Source organism: Phocoena sinus, chromosome 1, assembly GCF_008692025.1.
Source record: "Phocoena sinus isolate mPhoSin1 chromosome 1, mPhoSin1.pri, whole genome shotgun sequence".
Lineage (NCBI taxonomy): Eukaryota > Metazoa > Chordata > Mammalia > Artiodactyla > Phocoenidae > Phocoena > Phocoena sinus.
In genome coordinates, this window is record NC_045763.1 from 156,612,456 (window position 1) to 156,634,481 (window position 22,026).

Below are 22,026 nucleotides of genomic sequence, written 5' to 3' on the forward strand. Positions count from 1 at the left end.
AATAAAAGAGAAATTCAGAAATAAACTGCTAAGGCAGAAGTAAGCCTCTCATCATGCGAGAGATGCTTGTCACTGGTGACAGATGCTGTCCGGGAGAGTTCTGCAACAGTTCTTTTGTTTTTTCCCTTTACCACCCCTGAGCATTCTATGTGGGGTTTCTGGTAGGCAGAAGAAGGCCAATAGAGGAGAGTTCCCCCAAATGAAGTTCTTTCTCTCGGAAAATGTTCCAAGGCCTTATTTAGCTGTCCATTAGCTTCTCCTACTTTGGTGCTTATGTTTTAACTTATGAAACATGTATTCTCTTTAGCAACTTCTCTCACTTTTTTCTTGGTGCTGAGTATAAATGCCAAGTGACACCAAGAAACTGACAATGCCAACTAAAAATAACTTAAAAATGTTTAAGCATGCCTTAAACATGGTATTTTACATCTGTTTTAGATGTTTTACATCTGAGACCAACTGGCAGGCATTTCAGAGTTAGAGAAGGATCCAGGGCCAGCTTCTCAGCCCCTTTCCTGCCCTGTGTGTCTCTGCATTTCATGAGGATTCCATCTGGGGACCTCTACACAGTCATGGGCCTAGAGGGAATTCAGAAAAATCTGCCTTCCTTTCCCTCCCAAAGAAAAATGATTTCTGAGAAGATCACTGAATATGAGATAAAGGGAAGAGGACTGATCATCTTGTGATAAATCCTATGCTATGCTCAGGAATTTACGTTTAGGAATGGATAAATAAGGATTCAAAGGCAAGAGTTAATACATGTAACTCAAAGATGAGTGGAAACCCAAGTGAATGAGGCCAGGGGCCAAGAGAGAAAAGGGGTAAGTGAGAATTTATCTTATGTAAAGGGGATGGGCAGAAGTAATTTAAATGAGAACCAGACAGGCTTTGACGTAGAGAATAATTTGCAACAGAATGTTTAAATGGTCTGAGCTATTTTTGCTGTTGTTATTTGTTTGGTTTGGGGGTGAGAGTTGGCAAAAGCAAAAATGTTACCTGGACAGAAGCAAGTGAATTAGAGTTAATTTGATCCCTACATTTTAAAAAATAATAGATAGAAGGCAAATAAAATCTTTGCAATTTTATTAATGAACAAATCCAAAGAAATATGTGTCTGTGTTTATACATGGTGAACGCACCACAAGAATTTCCATGGAATCTTGTCCTCACACACTATTAGTAATTTATGGTGGGCTGGGGCAGTACTACATGCAGGTAGGTGGATGATCTTAAAGCCACTTATAATTGACACTCACTAGGGTCAGGCCTGAGTGACCATTTACTATTTAGGGGCTCAGAAGATTAGAAGGTTTTTTCCCTAGCTTTATTGAAATGTAATTGACACATAACGCTGTGTAAGTTTAAGGTGTATATTGTGATGCTTAGGTATACTTATATATTGTGAAGTGATTACCAAAATAAGGTTAGTTAAAACATCCATCACCTCACAGTTACCTTTTTGTTGCATTTGTTTTTGTTGTAAGATCTACTCTCTTAGCAACTTTCAGGTATACAATACAGTACTGTTAATTATAGTCACCATATGGTACATTCCATCCTCAAAACCTATTCATCTTATAACTGGAAGTTTGTATACTTTGACCATAGAAAGGTTTTTGATGATGAACCCTAGGTACAGGATCAGGGCCCTAAATATTTCTAATTAGGTAGGGTATAGTTCTATTGTGGTTTGATCTATCTGTCTCTATACACACACATACACATATACACACATGTACATATATATACACACATATACAGATGTACAAATACATATATTGTAAATGCTTATGTTATATATGATATATTGAATTAAAACTAAATATATTAAAAAATATAACTATTTAAATATACATGTTTACTATACACTTACAAAGGAGCAGTGTGGAAGTCTCTAGAGCAGGAAGCGGAAGCTCCCTCTCCACAGGTGATCACTGTGAATATTGACATGTGTCCTTCCAAACTCTACTCTGTGTCCGTATGTATACATGCTCACATATGTGCACCTACGTGTTTTGGGGATTTCTTTGTTTACAAAAATGGGATGATGCTATATCCTTCCAAGCAGGAAGTAAATAGGCTGATATGACTCAGGACACACTGACTCACCTGGGACTTCTTTCAGGGGAAATCTGACAATGAGGAACCTAAAGCAGAGACAAGGAATGAGCCAGACTAGGGGGCTCAGCCAGTCCAGGAGAGACCCTCCCTTCCCACCCTTCCTCACTGCTATGGACTTAGTTCAGGTACTCACCCTCTCCAGTGCCCCCTTCTGACCCATTTCTGCAACAGCTTCCTAAGCTTACTCCAATCCAATCCATTTCTCCACAGCTGTAGCTCTTCTGCCTAAAACCTTTCACAGGTTTTCCCCAAATTTCAGGCTAAATTCATGTTTCTCTGCATGACATCTGAGGCTCTAAGACCTTCCATCTCCTGCACTCATGGTGGAATTGTGTGTAACAGCCACTTGGGTGAGCGCCTTTTCTCTGAATTACCATGCCTTCTCCCACCTCTATGGAAAGGAAAACCTTCCTCCCTAGTTCCTCTATGCTTATCTTCAAGTTCAGCTCAGGCACCACCTCCTCCATGGAACTGTCCCTTCTCTTAGTCTGAGTTAGTTGCACATGCATCAAACTGTATTCTAAATATTTGTTTACTTGCTTATCTTCTTAAGGAAAGAGAGCTGGCTTCTGCATCTTTGTACCCCCTAGCAATTTCAGTAGAGCCTGGCACAAAGGAGATGCTAAACAATGTGTGCTGAATGAATGACTGAATAAGTGAACAAATTAAAATAATGTAGCAGGGAAATGACACTAGTTTCCAGCAGGCAAAGCATGTTTTAGAGATGTTCCCTGCTGAAAGCTTTTGGCAGATAAAGATGATAGATATTTAACTTCTGAGAACAACATCAGTATCATTTTAGAAGGAGGCAGAGCCTAATCCATATATTTGGAAGTAAAAATAAGCAATTTACATCAGTGCCATGTGTTGAATGGCCTGAAAGTCTTTTGCAGCTTTCAAAGTCCTGAAACTCTTACAGCTCCATAGGCAACCTGACTTCTGGAGGTTCTAACTCCACAAGGACCAGTCCTTCCAAGTGAAGTTGGTTTGTTTGCCAGATATAAAACTAGCTTTTCAGAGTAAAAGCCTTAGTTCTTCAGGCTTGTGTGTTAACTTAGCAAAAAACATATTCTGCTTCCTAAAGAGGGAGCAAAAGATGTTCCAGGCCTGCGCAAGCAAGACTGCCACTAGTCAGACATGGTTATTGAAATGTAACTAGCCTGAACTGAGCTGTGCTTAAGTGTGAAGTGCCCACTAGTGTTTGAAGTCTTGCTACCAAAATAAAAGGTAAAATATCTCATCATTAAATGTTTTATACTGATGACAGGTTGAAATGATAATATTTAGGACATATGAGATTATATAAAATATATGATTAAAATTAATTTGACCTATTTCCTTTTTACATTTTTATGTGGCTACAAGAAAATTTGAAATCACATATGTGGCTCACGTTAGTGGCCTGCGGTACATTTCTATTGGACTGTGCTGCTTTAGAGATCTGAACTTCCCAGAGCTGAGAGTTGACTGCCTAGTGGACTAACCCTCCAGCTATTCTGATGGACTGCTTTCTCAAAAGTTTAAGCACATTTCTTGTGTCCTGAACAGGAAGCAGTGATTGGACAGTTTTCCCTTTTCATAGAGGTAAAGTCATAGTCATCCTGAGGGCCAGGATCTCCACAGCTGGCTGGGATGTATATAGGTTGGCTAATGCTGATTGGTTCATGAATACTAGAATTTTAGAATTCATGTGTTGCTTTCAATGATTGGTGTCCACTCTTCCCCTGTGGACAGCTCTCACTTGCCTGGACTGTCAGTGTTCTTCTCTGACACGTGACTTCTTACTGGCCATAGCTTGGAAATTAATTAGACCCATGGTGAGCCTAAGAATAAACAGATTTTGAATAAGTCCCAATGAGGTGCTCCAATAAGTAAAAGGCTGCAGCTTTGGGGAGTTTTGCCTGTACACAGTCTTTTTGCATATTTTTTGGCTCTTGGTTGTATTCCAGTTAGAGAAGGCCCTCAGATATCTAGTTTCTAGACCTGTGGGAAATCACTGTAAATGTGGGACGTCTGCACCACTGATTCAGGCACAGGTAAAAGGAGTGTTGCATAAAAACCGGAAGTTTGGGTTTCACTCTCAACTCTGACATTAACTGAAGGAATAATTCCAGGACATTCTTCAATTTCCTAATTTGTAAAATTAAGCTTCTAAAGCCTGTCTCATAGGGCTTCCCTGGTGGCGCAGCGGTTGAGAGTCCGCCTGCCAATGTAGGGGACACGGGTTTGTGCCCTGGTCTAGGAAGATCCTACATGCCACGGAGCGGCTGGGCCCGTGAGCCATGGCTGCTGAGCCTGCGCGTCCGGAGCCTGTGCTCCACAACGGGAGAGGCCCTAACAGTGAGAGGCCCGCGTACCGCAAAAATAAATAAGTAAATAAATAAAAATAAAATAAAGCCTGTCTCATGTATCTCATGTATCTCAGGGCTGCTGTGGGGATTAAAGAAATCAGTGTTCACGGGGAATTTCTAAAAAGTATAAAGCTCTCACTGAAAACTATGAACATATTTGCATTTCTATATATTGTTTGGTTTATTTTAGTCCATGTTTCTCCCACAGGTTTCTGAGAATGAAATTAGAATAGAATACACATAACCAGCACCACAGGCCAAGTCAGAAGTAGATGAGTATTTTTAGACAGTTCTTAAGGTCCAAATATTGTACATTCAACCTGACTAAAACAACATAGAAGCAATTTAGCAGTTTGTGGGTGGGGTTAGGAAGGCCATGTTACAATGGTACAAGGCAATGGAGCTAATTTTTTATACTTAGTTTGCTGAGAGAATTAAGCTTCAGAAAATGTTTTCAAAAATATGACAGTTAAATTTTGTTGAACTCAACAATAAAGGACTGAAGTGACAGCTAATTATAATAATAGATAGTTGAGTTATAAACTTGAAGTATGCAGAATGATTTATGGGTATAAGAGTAGTATTTTAGCAAGACATTGTATCAGGATAATACATTCCATTTTTTTTTCCAATTAAAATATGAAAGTCATAAAGTAGGAAAAAATGGGGCGATAAAACTTACCTAAGTGAATCTTTGTTAATATATTTGTTAAAATAAATGAATTTCCTAGGTCTGACTGAGCCCTTGAGGTAATCCAGTGAAACATATTTAATAAACTTTTATTGAAGGAAACAAAATCTGTATGTATATATTCAACAAGCTTTGCCAATTAGTTTACTTCCATATTAAAAACAAAACAAAATAAAACTCCATGGTTAAAACTGATCTTTTTCTGCATATAAAAATTTATTTTCATAATGAATAGCATATTCTTAACAATCATGAAGGAGATGTTAGAAATGTTACTAAATTGGTGTGGACCAGCTTTTGGTGGAGGTCACTGCTCTGTCATCAAGCCCAACATACAAACTGAGTATGTGTGGCCAGGCTTTTGATATGACTCATTTCTCCTGTAATTTCCAGTCCTCTCATATGTTATGGCTTTAAGACTTACATGGTTAGTAAACACACTCTAGTTTGTTAATTCATGTATTCATTTGATAAAAGTTTTTTAAGCAACTAACCTACAGATGCTGAGATTTCATGTAATAACCCATAGGCAGGTGACTTCCCAACCCGGTTCTCAATACAGGCAGCCAGACGCCTATCTGGGATTCTAAAACCAGCCTTTGGGAAAGTGGATGGCAGGAGTGGGGGATTAAGAAGAAGGCTTTGTTCATTCCTGAGAGGTTGAATATACAAATGGACAATGGCCAGACCATATATAAAAATACAACTCTGACCCACAGCTTGTAGCAACCAGCCAGAGAGCCAAACAATAACCCCTGTACTTGATTAACTTGATTACCAGTTACCCTCATTTTGTCCCGTTTCCAATTTAGGACCAACCAGAGAAAGCCAAATATGTACCCCTAACCAATTACATAGGATACCCTACTTCTAGTTAGTTCTCCTACAACTTCCCTATGCTAACAGCCTCCAACCAGCTTCTTCCCCTTTTTCACTATAAAGTATAGTTTTCCCACTCCTCTGTCTGCCTTTGAGTCTCTGGCAAATGCAAGTGGTAGTGGCTGACTACCTTGCTTGCTTATTCTCATTTGGGTGGTCTACATTTATGTCCATGCCCCTGTTCACCTTCCTCTTGTTAGTACTGTTCTAACAACTTGCTTACATCTCTCTAAGGTCTTGTTTCTGAAAACCAAGACTTTAGCTCGATCTCCCGGATTTGTGCTACGTGTAAATTTGGTCAGTTGCCTTCTAGCTATTACTATTGATGATAACCTTGAACAGCACAGGATGTAGAATAAAGCTCTATGGCTAAGATATGAGAGACCTCCCTCAGAGGGAGACAACCCCTAGCCCATGCCCCTTCTGTGCTGCTGCCCACCATGCCGTACTGTTAACCAGACCATGTGTTAGGGAGATTTACAAAATCTTTGCCAAAGATAACAAACGCTAACACCTCTAAGCATTCCCTTGATCTACTGATCTAGATAACTTATCAAAGAAGGAAAACAGTTTCCTTGTCATCAACTCTACTGGCTACTGAGCAGTAACCAGGCTGCAGGTCTAGTGCTCCGGTGTGTGAGATTCCATCTGATCCCTAACAGTTGTATGAGGTTGGTATTATTAGTCAATTGCTGAGATAAATTTAAGCTCACGGAAATGAAAAAACTTGCCCACAGTTATATAATTATAAGAGATAGAAAAAAATTCAATTTTAGTTCTATCTGACTCCAACTACTATGCTATATTGCCAAGCAATGCTCTTAGTAACGACCAACAAAAAATAATGAGAATGGCAAAACATTAAATCCAGGTTTACCTTCTATTTTCAGAAGTATAGTGCTCACATGAATACAAGCCAAAGTCTACATGGGAAGGCTACTTTTGAAGTACCATATTGAATTTTGGACATCGTATTTTAAGAGAAACTTTAATCAAATGGATTATATCTAGTAAAAAGAAGTGGCCAGGATAGAGATCTCAAGACATGTTACCTAAGGGGCCATTACAGATACCTGGATTTATCACATCACTTAGGACAGACTGAGGAATCAGGTATTGCAGGGACATATGAAGGAAAAATCTGGCAGTAAATTTCACTTGAGAATGACTTACTAACTGAATTTCATCTTTGGAAAGGCAAACAGGAGAGAGCAAGTGATGCTCTTATTTCTTTACTTAATTGCACAAACTGAGACTATTTTACAATAGACAATAAACTGGCTTTGTGAGAATGTCTCTCAGGGGAGACTAGGAAAGGGGATTTCCTACTTATGCTCTTTTGAACAGTATTTCTGCCAAATTGTTACTTTGAAAATTTTAGAAAATAAGCATGGCTTTGTTACTGAAAATCTGTCTGCAAATACATTTCTTTTACATGAAATAGGGACTTCCAGCTCCTCATTTACTTTAGAATTCATATGCAAATAAAAGTGACCTTCCTGAGCAGCCCAGGTAATCTTCTAAATCAATACTGGAAGAATTAATCCTTTGTTTTCCTTCATTACATGTTGTCTAAGGCATATTAACTTTTTCTATTGCATTTGCTATTGAATTGTCTTTTGCTTTGGTTCGTTTTCATTTTGGTTCTGATAACTGTTACTTGCATTACCAATGCCCACTTCCATAGGAGCTAAAACATGTCTCTAGAAAATCATAAATTCTGAAAACGTCAGCTCAGTGCTAGCACTGAACGGTGGTGACAGGATAAGCTACCAAGCAGTGCCCTCCTTTTGCCCTCTGGCACACCCACTCAGTCTTCAAAACTCTACCTCAGTGCTTTGTTCTTTTAACTGAAAGAAAAGGGGACAAGAGGGAATCAAAGACACTTTAAGCCTCAGTACCCTTTCTCATCGCTAACGTCAGACTATGATTTCAACCCACAGGGAAACTTGAAAGAAGTGACCAGCCTGGCGAGGCAGAAGGAGTGCAATTCTTGTCAACGTCTTACCAAATGGTTATTGTCAGAAATAGCAGCTATGATGAAATCAGGAGCTTTAGGGTCAATCAAGAGCTATCACTATTCGGGTACTCAAGCTATTAGATAAAAAGCATCAATATTGGCCAATTTCTTTGCTGTTTTTCCAACTGCCCATTGGACATCAGAATGGCCCCTGGCCTCCTGATATTCCCATTTCTGCTGACAGTATGGTCCTTCTCCCTGTTGGCCCAGCTCCACCCAGATGCTGGAACAATATACACTGTTCCCTCTGACTCATTCCTTATAACCCATGAGTCCTTATGACACAGCTTTGCCGGCAGGCTGGCAGGCTGCAAACTCAGGTAGGATTTCTATGTTGCAGTCTTGAGGCCAAATTCCTTCTTCTGAAAACCTCAGTCTTTGCTCTTAAGGCCTCCAATTGATTGGATGAAGCCCTCCCATGTAAGGGAGGATAATCTACTTTACTCAAGTCTACTTATTTAAATGTTAATCACATCTAAAAAATACCTTTGCAGCAATATCTAGACTGGTGTTTGAATAGACAAATGGGCACCACAGCCTAGCCAAGTTGGTATATAAAATTAACCTTCACACCACCACAATTCAATCCTGTCACTTCCCCCTTTAATCTTGGCCATAGTCTATCTCCCTACTTTCCTCACTCCTCAGCTTGTACACTTTCCCTAGATTTGTTCCAGTGTTGTCAGGTCCTGGCCCCATCACAGATCTTCAGTGTTTCTCCCATAGCCTGCAGGACTCAATCCACAACCTACCCCAGGTCGCTGCCTCTTTTGATCACCAACACAGTCACTGGAAGACCTCATCATAAAACTCCTGTGCTCCTTGCCCCAACAGCTGGTCTGTTTTAAGAGATACCTTTCAGGTCTATTCAGAATAAAGGTGGACTGAGATTAAAATACATATTAACAGAGTAGGCTTATTCCTCTTTATTATAATTATATTTTAAAATATTATTTAAATATTTCCCCTCTACAGAGTTGCCAGAGTCTTGTGACCAATGAACCCATTGAATCTTGCCTCCAACCCCAGGCTAGTAGTTCATTTAAGAGGGTATGCTTGAAAAATTATAAAAGTAACTTTTTCTAAAAGCATGATTTTTACATTTTCCTTTTCAGCTTCTTCTACTTCAGCACCATGCCCCAGAGACCTGTGGTTTGAAGACTGTTGTGCCCTTTTCTTTCTACTTCACACGCTGGCTAGTCTTTTGTTTGCTTTGTTTGTGCTGTTTTTTTCGTTTCCTCTGTATGTTTTTAGGAGCTCCTAAGATTCACAAATCAAAACCTCTAAGTGCAAAAGCCTGTGATGGTGTTCTTTTCTCTCCCACAGGACTCCCTGTGGCCACGGATTCTAGGGGAGCACCCTGAACCACTGCAGGAGAATACAGAAGCACACACATTGACTTCCTAGTCTTTGAAATTCAACCCAGAGGTTAAGTGAGTTTGTAGATCTCAAACACTGAGCAACAGTAGGTATCATTCTGTGGCCATCATGTCATCATGGGTTTGCAATCAGAAAGATGTGAATGGAAAGACAAATATCATATGATATTGCTTATATGTGGAATCTAAAAAAAGGGTACAAATGAACTTATCTACAAAACAGAAATAGAGTTACAGATGTAGAAAACAAATTTATGGTTACCTGGGGGTAAGGGCTAAGTTAGAAGATTGGGATTGACATATATACACTACTATATATAAAACAGATAACTAATAAGGACCTACTGTATAGCACAGGAAACTCTACTCAGTACTCTGTAATGGCCTATATGGGAAAAGAATCTAAAAAAGAGTGGATATATGTATATGTGTAACTGGTTCACTTTGCTGTACACCTGAAACTAACACAACATTGTAAATTAACTATACTCTAATAAAAATTAAAAAAAAGAAAGATGTGAATGAGTGAAGGTGTCTAGATGAATAGTGTTGTTAGTTTTCCTTAAAGAAAAAGAGAGAGAGAGGAGATTTACTGTTTAGCATCACAGCAAAATCATGAAAGAAAATGATTTTTCATAAATGTAATTTATTTAAAAAACTTATTTGCAGTAAAGTAAGAGTGAACAGTTTGGAACTGAATTGCTTTGGTTTGAATTCTTGCTTTGCCACTTCTTGGAAGGTGACCTTGGGTAAATTACTGATTTGTGTCTCAATTTCCTCCTTTGTAAAGTAAAGTGATGATAGTAGTATTTACAAGAAAGAGTTATTGTGAAAATTAAATGAGTTCATACTCTTTAATGCTTAGAAGAATGCCTAGCATAGAGAAAGCCCTCAATACAATGAACCTGTTATTATCATTAGTTTTATTTCTCTTAGTATAGATTTAAGGCAATCATTGATAGCAATAATCTGATTTCACTAGAAAACTTCACAAAATATAAAGCTAATGGGTTGGATTGAGTCTGATACTTATAATTCTTCATGTAACCATTAGCCTCACCCACGACTCTGCTCAAATGAAAAAATCTGTTCTAACGCACGGAACTTGTTGTGTGATGTGCTATGTCTCATGAGGTAAACCAAAAAAAAGGCCCACATAATCCAGCACAGTTGAAAGGAAAACTAATTTAAAGTAGATGATTTAAGTGTAACAACATGATCCCAAATAGCAAGAACTAAGGGGAAAGGGTGGACAAAGCAAGAGACAGCATTTGTGCCTATGTGTAAAGAGGAGACAGCGAAATGGTGGGTGTTGATGTAAGAGAAGTAGGTGAGCATTTGACATATAGATGCAGGGGAGCTGATGGGATGCTAAACGTTCTTGCAGAAGAGTTTTAAACTCCACCCCCTCTCCAGCTATGTCTCTTCTCTAGCCCATCAATGAATATAGTCTCTTCCAGGAGGAAAATAGGAAAGACTGTTAAGAGAAATTAAAATTAAAATGAGACATTTTAGTTTTTAAGAGTTTGGTTTGGCAGTGAAAGATGAGAAAATGGCAACTTTGGGTTAATTCATACATGAATCCCAAATTGCCAGAAGTGAAATGAAAGTTTCAGACTCTGCCAACTTAATCGTCAATCTAAAGAATATGAGAATCATCACCAAATGCCTAATTCCTCTACAGGTTAGTGAGTATTCTATTTTATAAGAGAGAAGAGCAGCAATAGGATCTGTTCTAGTTTTATTTTTTCAATATTATCTTTATTTGGAAGATGGAGATTATATCCATCCTTAGGTAGCTATGAAAAATGAAGTTGTGTATATATAAAGCTATTACCACAGTGCCTGGCACAGAAATAGAGTAGCCTTTTGGAAAAAATGACACAAAGATATCTTCCTCGCCTCTTCCCAAATCCCTGACCTCAACGGAGTCTAACCTGCTATTAAGTTTACAAACAACAGAAGAAAGCAGATTTCCACAAAAGAAGTCCACGTGGGAAGTCCTTGGTGGCTTACTCATTTTGTTAAAGCCTGCAACCTTCCCCCCAACCCACCCAAGGCTGTCCTCCCCCAGAGACCGTTTCCGTGGGCAGCTGGCGAGTGTGAACCTTCACCAATCCTCACTTTAAGGGGCTATTTGGAAAGCTCAGCACTTTTTCACAGTTTCCCTCTATGTGAATGTATTATGAATTATAAAATGAGTTTAGTTTTAAGTTCTTATAAAACATTTATTCCATACTTAAGAAATAGCATGTTAATTCATTTAGGCTTTTAAAAGCATAACTTTGCTGCTATATTTGAGCTGAAGGAGAGAATTCTAAGAAGTCCACTTTGTTTACTCTCCCTCTCATTATGTGGTTCAGGAGCTGAGAACAAACCAGCAATGGACAAGGTCAGAGGAATATCTCTTCTAGACAGACCTGGAGGGCTCAGTGGCATGCAATGGCAATAGTGGAGAGGTTGTAATTCTCCAGCTCCTACTGAGAATGACATTAAAGGAAGCATAAGGAGTTGACTTGTCCTTAAGAAAGGAGCTTGATTAGTCATGAAACAGAGAACCAGGTCCAGGTACTTGCCCACTTCTTCCTCTAGTCTTCTCTATAACTGAAGGGAAACCAGCTACCACTTAGGAATGTGTAAACAGGGAAAGATCATAAAATAGCTTGTATTCTTCATATGAATAATAGGAAATAACTTGCACCTTATCTTTGCTCTGTATTTACCATGTTTAAAATGGGGAAATTTTCATATTTTACAATGATCCATTTCAAAAGGAAATAATATCCAAATGGCTATACAGATTGAGAACAAACATTTAAAAGATCAACTTACTTTCCTACAAAACAAACAACTAACAGCAAAGACAAAGGAAGGATCCTCATGCAGAGAAACCAATACTTGAATATATGTATGTCTGTCTATCTAAGGGAAGGAGTAGAAGGAAGTAAAGTAAACAAAGATAACTTGTTCAAAGATTTGGAGAAAAATGTCATTAAACCTCAATAATTCAAACCTCACTCAAGTGAAATTCATAGAAGTTTAAACCCTATCAGTTAATAACAGTTAATAATAAAGACAATAAAATTTAGTGGTGGGAAGATGCATTTTCTTTAAAAAAAAAAACAACAAATGATGCTCAAGTTAAAAACCACTTAGTGGGGGGAGGAATCAAGATGATGAAATAGGAGGATGTGGAATTCACCTCTCCCTCCAAGTACATTAAGAATACACCTACAAATGGAACAAGTCTCACAGAGCACCTGCTGAACACAATCAGAGGACCTTGGACACCTGAAAGGACAAGAAAAATCCCCACACAACCAGGTAAGACAAAAGAAAGACAAAAAGAAAAGAGGAAATGGGATGGGACCAGCACCCCTGGTGGGGGAACTGAAGGAGAGGAGAGGTTCCTGCACACTGGGAAGCCCCCTCACTGGTGGGGAAATCAGCTGGGACAGAAGGGGAGCTTTGAGGGATCAAAGGCGAGTACAGCAACCAGTCTGTGGCAGGCAGGACACAGTAAGACCTACACGGATGGTCTGTGCTATAGCCCTTTGTGCCACAGACTGAGACGTGTCTGCTGGTGTGGATGGGGGCTGGGTGCTGGAAAGTGGGGTTTGGAGAGAAGACCCAAGGAGGGGACAGCTGTTGGCTGTGAAGAGACAGCCTGAAGGGATGAGAGGAAGGAGCTCCACAACTGGGAATGTTCGTGGAAGAAGCCCAGGCCGCCATAGAAGCAGGGTGCCGTTGTTGAGTGGCATGCAAGGGGTGGGGCCACCACTGCAGCCCCCTTCCCCATGTGCTGGCCCCTGACTCCATGGGCACTAGGAGGGGTGCCCACCTGAGCAGGCTTGCGTGCCCCACCCATTGCTGCCTCTGCTCTGCCTGCCTGGGCAGGTGCGTGTGCTCTGGGGCAGCCTTGGGAGAAGCTCCTGGTGGGAGGCACACATGCAGAGGTGGGGCTGAAACCACAGGTGAGCCCCAGGGGCCATGCAACTAAGGAGGAAGAGCTGATGTGGCTGTGGGAACCGTGGATTTACATCCTCGCTTCTGGCTTTGTAAACTCAGTGCCTGTGGGGTATCCAAATGGCTGAGTGCTCCCACAGCTGAGACAGGTCTAGCTTTAGTGGCTGTAGGCTTTGTGGGCACATACATGTGGGGATTGGACCAGGCCAAAATCTGAGCTGCCTTCATAGCTCCCACAGCAGTTCTAGCTGCACAGTTACTGCAGTCCTGGAACCTGACTTCAGTGGACCTGCACAGGTGGCCTGGTAAAAATAATGCCTGCGAGACACCAGGGCCAATTGCCAGCATACCCCTCGTTAGGCGGGGCTGAGAGCACTTCCAACAACAGTGTAATCTGTGAGCCAACACGGGGTGAAAAGTGACAAAACAGAGTACACTCACAGGTGAACAGCTACAAAGGAGGAAAACTCAGTGGCTTCCCTCCCAGTGGGAGTGCTCTAATCCTACCTACCTCGCACCATAGATCAGAAACACAGGTCAGAAACAGATCTTGGGGCCTCTACTGCAACAACTAGGGAGCAGACCCCACATCTGACAGGGCAGTGACAACCACAGAGCAAAGGGGAGGCCCTGCTCAATATCCAGTGCAAGCTCTGGTCACCACAACATCAGTCATACCTCCTGTAAAAGGGATGATGGCCAGCATACACTGAGGAAAGAGGTAGCAGATGTTCATTCTAAAAACAGCCCTCGCACCAAAAAAATATTAAACCTACACAGGCTACACAGAAACTTTCCCACATAAAAGTCGCCCTCCAAGAGAGTCTGAGGGTCAAGCATTGGGAGGAAGAACCCCCAGAACATTTGGCTTTGAAGGGCAACTGGGTCTGAGCATAGGAGTTCCACAGGGTTGGGAGAAATAGACTCCACTCATGTGCACTGGGACCCAGGACAAAGCAATACCTCCATAGGAACTGGCACTAGACCTAAGTAGGGGTCTTAGAGGGTCTCCTGGGGAGGCAGAGGTTGGCTTTAGCTCACTATGGAGGCAAGAACACTGGTGGTAGAGGCCCCAGGGGATATAGATCAGTGCCAAAATGGAGGTTCCCATTTTGGCACCAAGACCCAGCCCCACCCAACAGCCTATAGGCTCCAGTGCTGGGACACTCAGGCCAAACAACCAGCAGGTTGGGAACACAGCCCCACCCATCAGCAGACAGGCTGCTTAAAGTCATATTGAGCTCACAGCTACCTCAAAACATACCCCCTGACATAGGGTGTCAAGAATGAAAAGAAATGAAGAAAGTCTCAGAGACGTCTGGGACAATGTTAAACGTACCAACATTTGCATTATAGGGGTCCCAGAAGGAGAAAAGAAAGAGGAACGACCTGAGAAAACATCTGAAGGTGTTATAGCTGAAAACTTCTTTAACATGAGAAAGGAAACAGTCACTCAAGTCCAGGAAGTGCAGAGAGTCCCATACAGGATGAAGCCAAGTATGAACACACTGAGATACATATTAATCAAACTGACAAAAATTAAAGACAAAGAAAAAATATTAAAAGCAACAAAGGAAAAGCAACAATAACATACAGGGAATCCCCATAAAGTTATCAACTGATTTTTCAGCAGAAACTCTTCATGCCAGCAGGGAGTGGCCTGGTATATTTAAAGTGATGAAAGGGAAAAACCTACAACCAAGAACACTCTACCCAGCAAGGCTCTCATTCAGATTCGATGGAGAAATCAAAAGCTTTACAGACAAGCAAAAGCAAAGAGAATTCAGCACCACCAAACCAGGTTTACAACAAATGCTAAATGACCTTTTCTAGGCAGGAAAGAGACCAGCAACTTAAAACACCTTGTATATATACAAAATGCTATATCAAAACCTCATGGGAACAGCAAACCCAAAAACTACATTAGATGCACACACAAAACAGAAAAAACAACCCAAACACAACACCAAGGATAGCCATCAAATCACAACAGAAGAGAACAAAAGAGGAAGAAAAGAAACCTACAAAAACAAATCCACAACAATTAAGAAAATGTCAATAGGAACATACATATTGGTAATTACCTTAAAAGTAAATGGATTAAGTGGTCCAACCAAAAGACATAGACTGGCTGAGTGGATACAAAAACAAGACACTTACATATGCTGTCTGCAAGAGACCAACTTCAGATCTCAGGACACATGCAGACTGAAAGTGAGAGGGTGTAAAAAGGTATTCCATGCAAATGGAAGTCAAAAGAAAGCTGGAGTAGCAACACTCATATCAGATAAATTAGACTTTAAAATAAAGACTGTTAACGAGAGACAAGGAAGGACACTACATAATGATCAAGGGACCAATCCAAGAAGAAGATATACCAACTGTAAATATATATGCACCCAACATAGGAGCACCTCAATATATAAGCCAAATGCTAACAGCTGTCAAAGGGTAAATCAACAGTAACACAATGCTAGTGGGGGAATTTAACACCCCACTTACACCATTGGACAGATCACCCAGACAGAAAGTCAATAAGGAAACACAGGCCTTAAATGATACATTAGACCAAAAGGACTTAATTTATATTTATAGAACATTCCACCTGAAAGGAGCCAAATACACTTTCTTCTCAAGTGCACATGGAACACTCTCCAGGATAAAACACATATTGGGCCATAAATCAAGCCTTGGAAAATTTAAGAAAACTGAAATCATATCAAGCATCTTTTCTGACCACAACAATAGATTAGCAGTATACTACAGGAGAAAGAAAACTGTAAAAAAACACAAACACTTGGAGACTAAACAATATGTTACTAAACAACCAATGATCACTGAAGAAATCAAAAAGGAAATAAAAAAATACCTAGAGACAGATGACAACAAAAACATGACAATCCAAAACCTGTGGGAGGCAGCAAAAGCAGTTCTAAGAGGGAAGTTTATAGCAATACAATCTTACCTAAGGGAACAAGAAAAATCACAAATAAACAACCTAACCTTACACCTAAAGCAACTAGAGAAAGAAGTACAAACAAAGCCCAAAGTTAGTAAAAGGAAAGTTATTGTAAAGATTAGAGCAGAAATAAATGAAATAGAGATGAAGGAAATAATAGAAAAGAGCAATAAAACTAAAAGCTGATTCTTTGAAAAGATAAACAATATTGTTAAACCTTTAGCCAGACTCATCAAGAAAAAAAGGGAGAGGGCTCAAATCAATAAGATTAGACATGAAAAAGAAGTTACAACCAATACCACAGAAATACAAAGGATCATAAGAGACTACTGCAATCAACTATATGCCAATAAAATGGACAACCTAGAAGAAATGGACAAATTCTTAGAAAGGTACAACCTTCCAAGACTGAACCAGGAAGAAATAGAAAATATGAACACACCAATCATAAGTACTGAAATTGAAATTGTGATTTTAAAACTTCCAACAAACAAAAGTCTAGGACCAGATGGTTTCACAGGTGAATTCTATCAAACATTTAGAAAAGAGTTAATACCTATCCTTCTGAAACTCTTCCAAAAAATTGCAGAGGAAGGAACACTCCCAAACTCATTCTACAAGGCCACTATCACCCTGATATCAAAACCTAACAAAGACACCACAAAAAAAGAAAATTATAGGCCAATATCACTGATGAACATAGACTCAAAATTCCTCAACAAAATACTAGCAAACAAAATCCAACAACACCTTAAAAGGATCATACACCATAATCAAGTGGGATTTATCCCAGGGTTGCAAGGATTCTTCAATATATGCAAATCAATCAATGTGATACACCACATTAACAAATTAAAGAATAAAAAACTTATGATCATCTCAATAGATGCAGAAAAAGCTTTTGACAAAATTCAACACCAATTTCTGATGAAAACTCCCTAGAAAGTTTGCATGGAGGGAATCTAACTCAACATAATAAGGGCCATATCTGACAAACCCACAGAAAACATCATTCTCAATGTTAAAAAACTGAAAGCATTTCCTCTAAGATAAAGAACAAGACAAAGATGTCCACTCGCCACTTTTATTCAACATAGTTTTGGAAGTCCTAGCCACAGCAATCAAAGAAGAAAAAGAAACAAAAGGAATCCAAGTTGGAAAAGAAGTAAAACTGTCACTGTTTGCAGGTGACATGACACTATACATAGAAAATCCTAAAGATGCTACCAGAAAACTATAAGAGCTCATCAATGAATTCAGTAAAGTTGCAGGACACAAAATCAATACACAGAAATCTCTTGCATTACCATACACTAACAATGAAAGATGAGAAAGAGAAACTAAGGAGACAATCCCATTTACCATCACATCAAGAAGAATAAAATACCTAGTAATAAACCTACCTAAGGAGGCAAAAGACCTATATTCAGAAAACAATAAGATACTGATGAAAGAAATCAAAGATGACATGCACAGATGGAGAGATATACCATGATCTTGGATTGGAACAATCAATATTATCAAATGACTAAAGCAATCTACAGATTCAATGCAAGCCCTGTCAAATTACCAATGACATTTTGCACAGAACTAGAAAAAAAAAATCTTAAAGTTTGTATGGACACACAAAAGAGCCTGAATAGCCAAAGCAATCTTGAGAAAGAAAAACAGAGCTGGAAGAATCAGACTCCCTGACTTCAGAGTATACTGCAAAGCTACAGTCATCAAAACAGTATGGTACTGGCACAAAACCAGAAATATAGATCAATGGAATAGGATAGAAAGTCGAGAGGTAAACTCACGCACCTATGGTCAACTAATCTATGACAAAGGAGGCAAGAATATACAATGGAGAAAAGACAGTCTTTTCAATAAGTGGTGCTTGAAAAACTGGGCAGTTATATGTAAAAGAATGAAATTAGAACACTCCATAACACCATACACAAAAATAAACTTAAAATGGATTAAAGACCTAAATGTAAGGCTAGATGCTATAAAACTCTTAGAAGAAAACATAGGCAGAACACTCTCTGACATAAATCGAAGCAAGATCTCTTTTGATTCTCCTTCTGGAGTAATAAAAATAAAAACAAAAATAAACAAATGGGATCTAATTAAACTTTTGCACAGGGCTTCCCTGGTGGTGCAGTGGTTGAGAGTCCATGGGCTGATGCAGGGGACATGGGTTCGTGCCCCGGTCCAGGAAGATCCCACACGCCACAGAGCAGCTGGGCCCATGAGCCATGGCCGCTGAGCCTGCGCGTCCAGAGCCTGTGCTCCACAATTGGAGAGGCCACAACAGTGAGAGGCCCGCGTACCGCAAAAAAAAAAAAAAAAGTTTTACGCCGCAAAGGAAACAATAACAACATGAAAAGCAACCCACAGAATGGGAGAAAATATTTGCAGATGAAGCAAATGACATGGGATTAATCTCCAAAATATACAAACAGCTCATGCATCTCAATAACAACAAAAACAACAACAAACAACCCAATAAAAAAAATGTCTGGAAGATCTAAATAAATAGACATTTTTCCAAAGAAGATGTATAGATGGCCAAAAAGTACATGAAAAGATGCTCAGCATCACTATAATAATGATAAATTATTGCACTACAATAATCAGATCTAATAATTTGCATTATTAGAGAAATGCAAATCAAAACTACAATGAGGTTTTACCTCACAGCACTCAGAATGGCCATCACCAAAAAAATCTACAAACAATAAATGCTGGAGAGAGTGTGGAGAAAAGGAAACACTCCTACACTGTTGGTGGGAATGTAAATTGGTACAGCCACTATGGAGAACATTATGGAGGTTCCTTAAAAAACTAAAAATAGAACTACCACATGATCCAGCTGTTGGGCATACACCTGGAGAAAACCATAATTTGAAAAGATACATGCACCTCAATATTCATTGCAACACTATTTACAATAGCCAGTACATCGAAGCAGCCTACATGTCCATCGACAAAGGAATGGGTGAAGAAGATGTGGTACGTATGTACAATGGAATATTACTCAGTCGTAAAAAAAGAACAAAATAATGCCATTTACAGTAACATGGATGGACCTAGAGATTTTCATTCTGAGTGAAGTAAGCCAGACAGGGAAAGACAAATATCATGATATTGCTTATATGTGGAATCTAAAAAACTGGTACAGATGAACTTATTTACAAAACATAGAGTCACAGAGGTAGAAAACAGTCTTATGGTTACTAGGGGGGGAAGGAGGAGGGATAAACTGGGAGATTGGGATTCACATATGCACACTACTATATATAAAATAGATAACTTAATAAGGATCTACTGTATAGCACAGGGAAATCTACTCAGTACCCTCTAATGACCTATATGGGAAAATAATCTAAAAAAAAGTGGATATATCTATATGTATAACTGATTCTCTTTGCTATACAGTAGAAACTAACACAACATTAGAAATCAACTCTGCTCCAGTAAAAATTTTTTAAAAACTACTTAGCAGAATTTACATATAATTAATATTGTTACAGAACCAATTTTATCTATTTAATATGGGAGATTCAGATGAAAATTTCTGGGCAAAAGATACTTATTGGTTAATTTTTTACAAAAGTACAAAAAAAGCAAAAGATAGACCCAGAGATTTCCATAAATTAGACTATTTTTCTCTAAATACTCTAAATTATTGAGGCTTTATACTATCTTTGCCTTACTTATTTCTGAGGTGCTGATGTTGCTGTAATCACTATTTTTATATGTGTGTTTGAAGGGCCATCAGACACAAGATAAACAGAATCAAAATTTATATTTTTCATATCAGAATTAATACTGGAAGAAATTTGCTTAAAACATTCAATACTGAAACTCAACTCTGGGCTGACGTCTACTTTTCTTTAAAATGGATGCAATAATAGCGTTTACCTCATAGGATCATTGTGAGGTTTTAATTAAATAATCCATTTACATGGCTTAGAACACCTTGCATTCAATATAAGCTAGTTATTGTTGCAATTATTATTATTTATACTATTATTTTATTCAGAATCATTTTTATATCAGTAGGTAGCACCTAATTTTCTGAGCAAATATAAAATAAACAATGTTTTGTCATAATCTTTGATGGTGCTTTCAATTCCAAAATGAATTACGGCATTTTCTTTCAGTGTCCCCTCCTCTGCTGGGGAGGGAGACTGTCTTATTAGAGATACCAAGTACTTGGCCCTTGAGACTGGGCTACTGACTGTGACACCGCCTCACATGCAAAACTAGAAAACCACCTTAGATAAGTTGTACTTTGGCTCCACACTATTCCATGAAGAGGGCAATAATTGGGTTTTTAGTATTTCATTTGCCCATTTCTTTTACAGCTGAGCACTTTTATTTGCCTCACACATTAAAAGAGGAAAACTAGATGGAATATGTGTGCATGAAAGACGGTAGTTTAAGAAGGAAAAGAGTGGAAACTGGGAGGCAAATGGTTAAAGGCCTGAAGCTCACAGTACAAATATAATGTTACCCTCTCTCAGATTTATCCCACGTGGTGTTTTCTTTCAAGCTATGGCCATTGTGTGTCTGCACATCAGTGCTTTTTTCCCATAGGAATAAATAGAAGTGCAGTAGAATTCAATGTCATTTCAGGGATCCTAATATTAAAAGAGCTCAGGTAAAACATTGTGTATGGGCTCTGTGCATGCATAGTTAACTGGTCAGTCTTCTTATGCATCCAATGATGAAGAACTTCCAGCCACTAGTTGACAAATGGGAAGAAGGTGATTTGTGATCCTCCATGGATCACCTTTGGCACAAATAAATACATGAAAATTAAAAGACTGTTCAAGTATATTTTCAAGATATTTGAAGTTAATTATTTGCAAAAAGAAAGATGAAGACATCTTTATCTTAAGATTTTTTAAAGGGATAAAACTATTATTCTACAATATGTGATCCTAGACTGAATTTATGTTTTCCTGTTTCTCATAGATTATGTGATCTCATCCTGAAAATTTAGTTTTGTGTAATATAAATTACACACAAACATGTTCTAAAGAATCTTGGAGTAGCATCTGAGTTATAAAAGTGCTGAAGCAATGGCAGTTCTTTTGGTAAAATGATTCTGACAAAGAAAGGTTTATCATTTCATTTTAAATGAAGGTGAACCTACTAAAACTATGCAAAATAACAAAAGCTGTAGGTTTAATTTCCCTCAACCACAGTAGAGGTGACTGAATGCTTTATGGAGGTGGTAGGTTTTTTTGTTGTGTTTTTTTTTTTTTTTTTGGAGGTGGTAGTTTTGATGCTGACAGAACACTGACTTTATGTAATGAAAAGATTACCTGTCCCAGGGACTGCCAGTCCAAACCAGCACTGCCGATGTAAACATGCTGTTTGTCCACAATCCAGAAGGAGGACTGCAGCCGGCCCTTGTTGTAGGCAGTCATGTTCATGTAGGTCACCTCAGCTCCTAGGAGTTCAAGGAAATCCCAGTCAGCCTCTGTGTCAAGGCCATGAACATGCAGTCAGTCACGTACCGGCAGAAATACTCATGGTCTGCATCCATCACAGTTGGCATTCAGGGAAACCAAATATTTACATTAGTTAAGTGTAGAGAGGACCCTCAAGGAGTTACTTTATTCCCAAAGAGAATACAAGGGGAAAAAAAAAGAATAAGT

At 39.0% G+C, this 22,026-nt stretch overlaps 1 protein-coding gene across 1 annotated transcript in view; it reads right to left on the reverse strand.

The window, feature by feature from the left end:
* PLD5 (phospholipase D family member 5) overlaps positions 1 to 22,026 on the reverse strand; it is a 506,673-nt gene that overhangs the window by 74,438 nt on the left and 410,209 nt on the right. Inside the window, exon 5 of the mRNA XM_032642585.1 lies at positions 21,691 to 21,818. Coding sequence (XP_032498476.1) covers positions 21,691 to 21,818 — 128 coding nt within the window. The remainder of the gene's footprint in view (positions 1 to 21,690; positions 21,819 to 22,026) is intronic.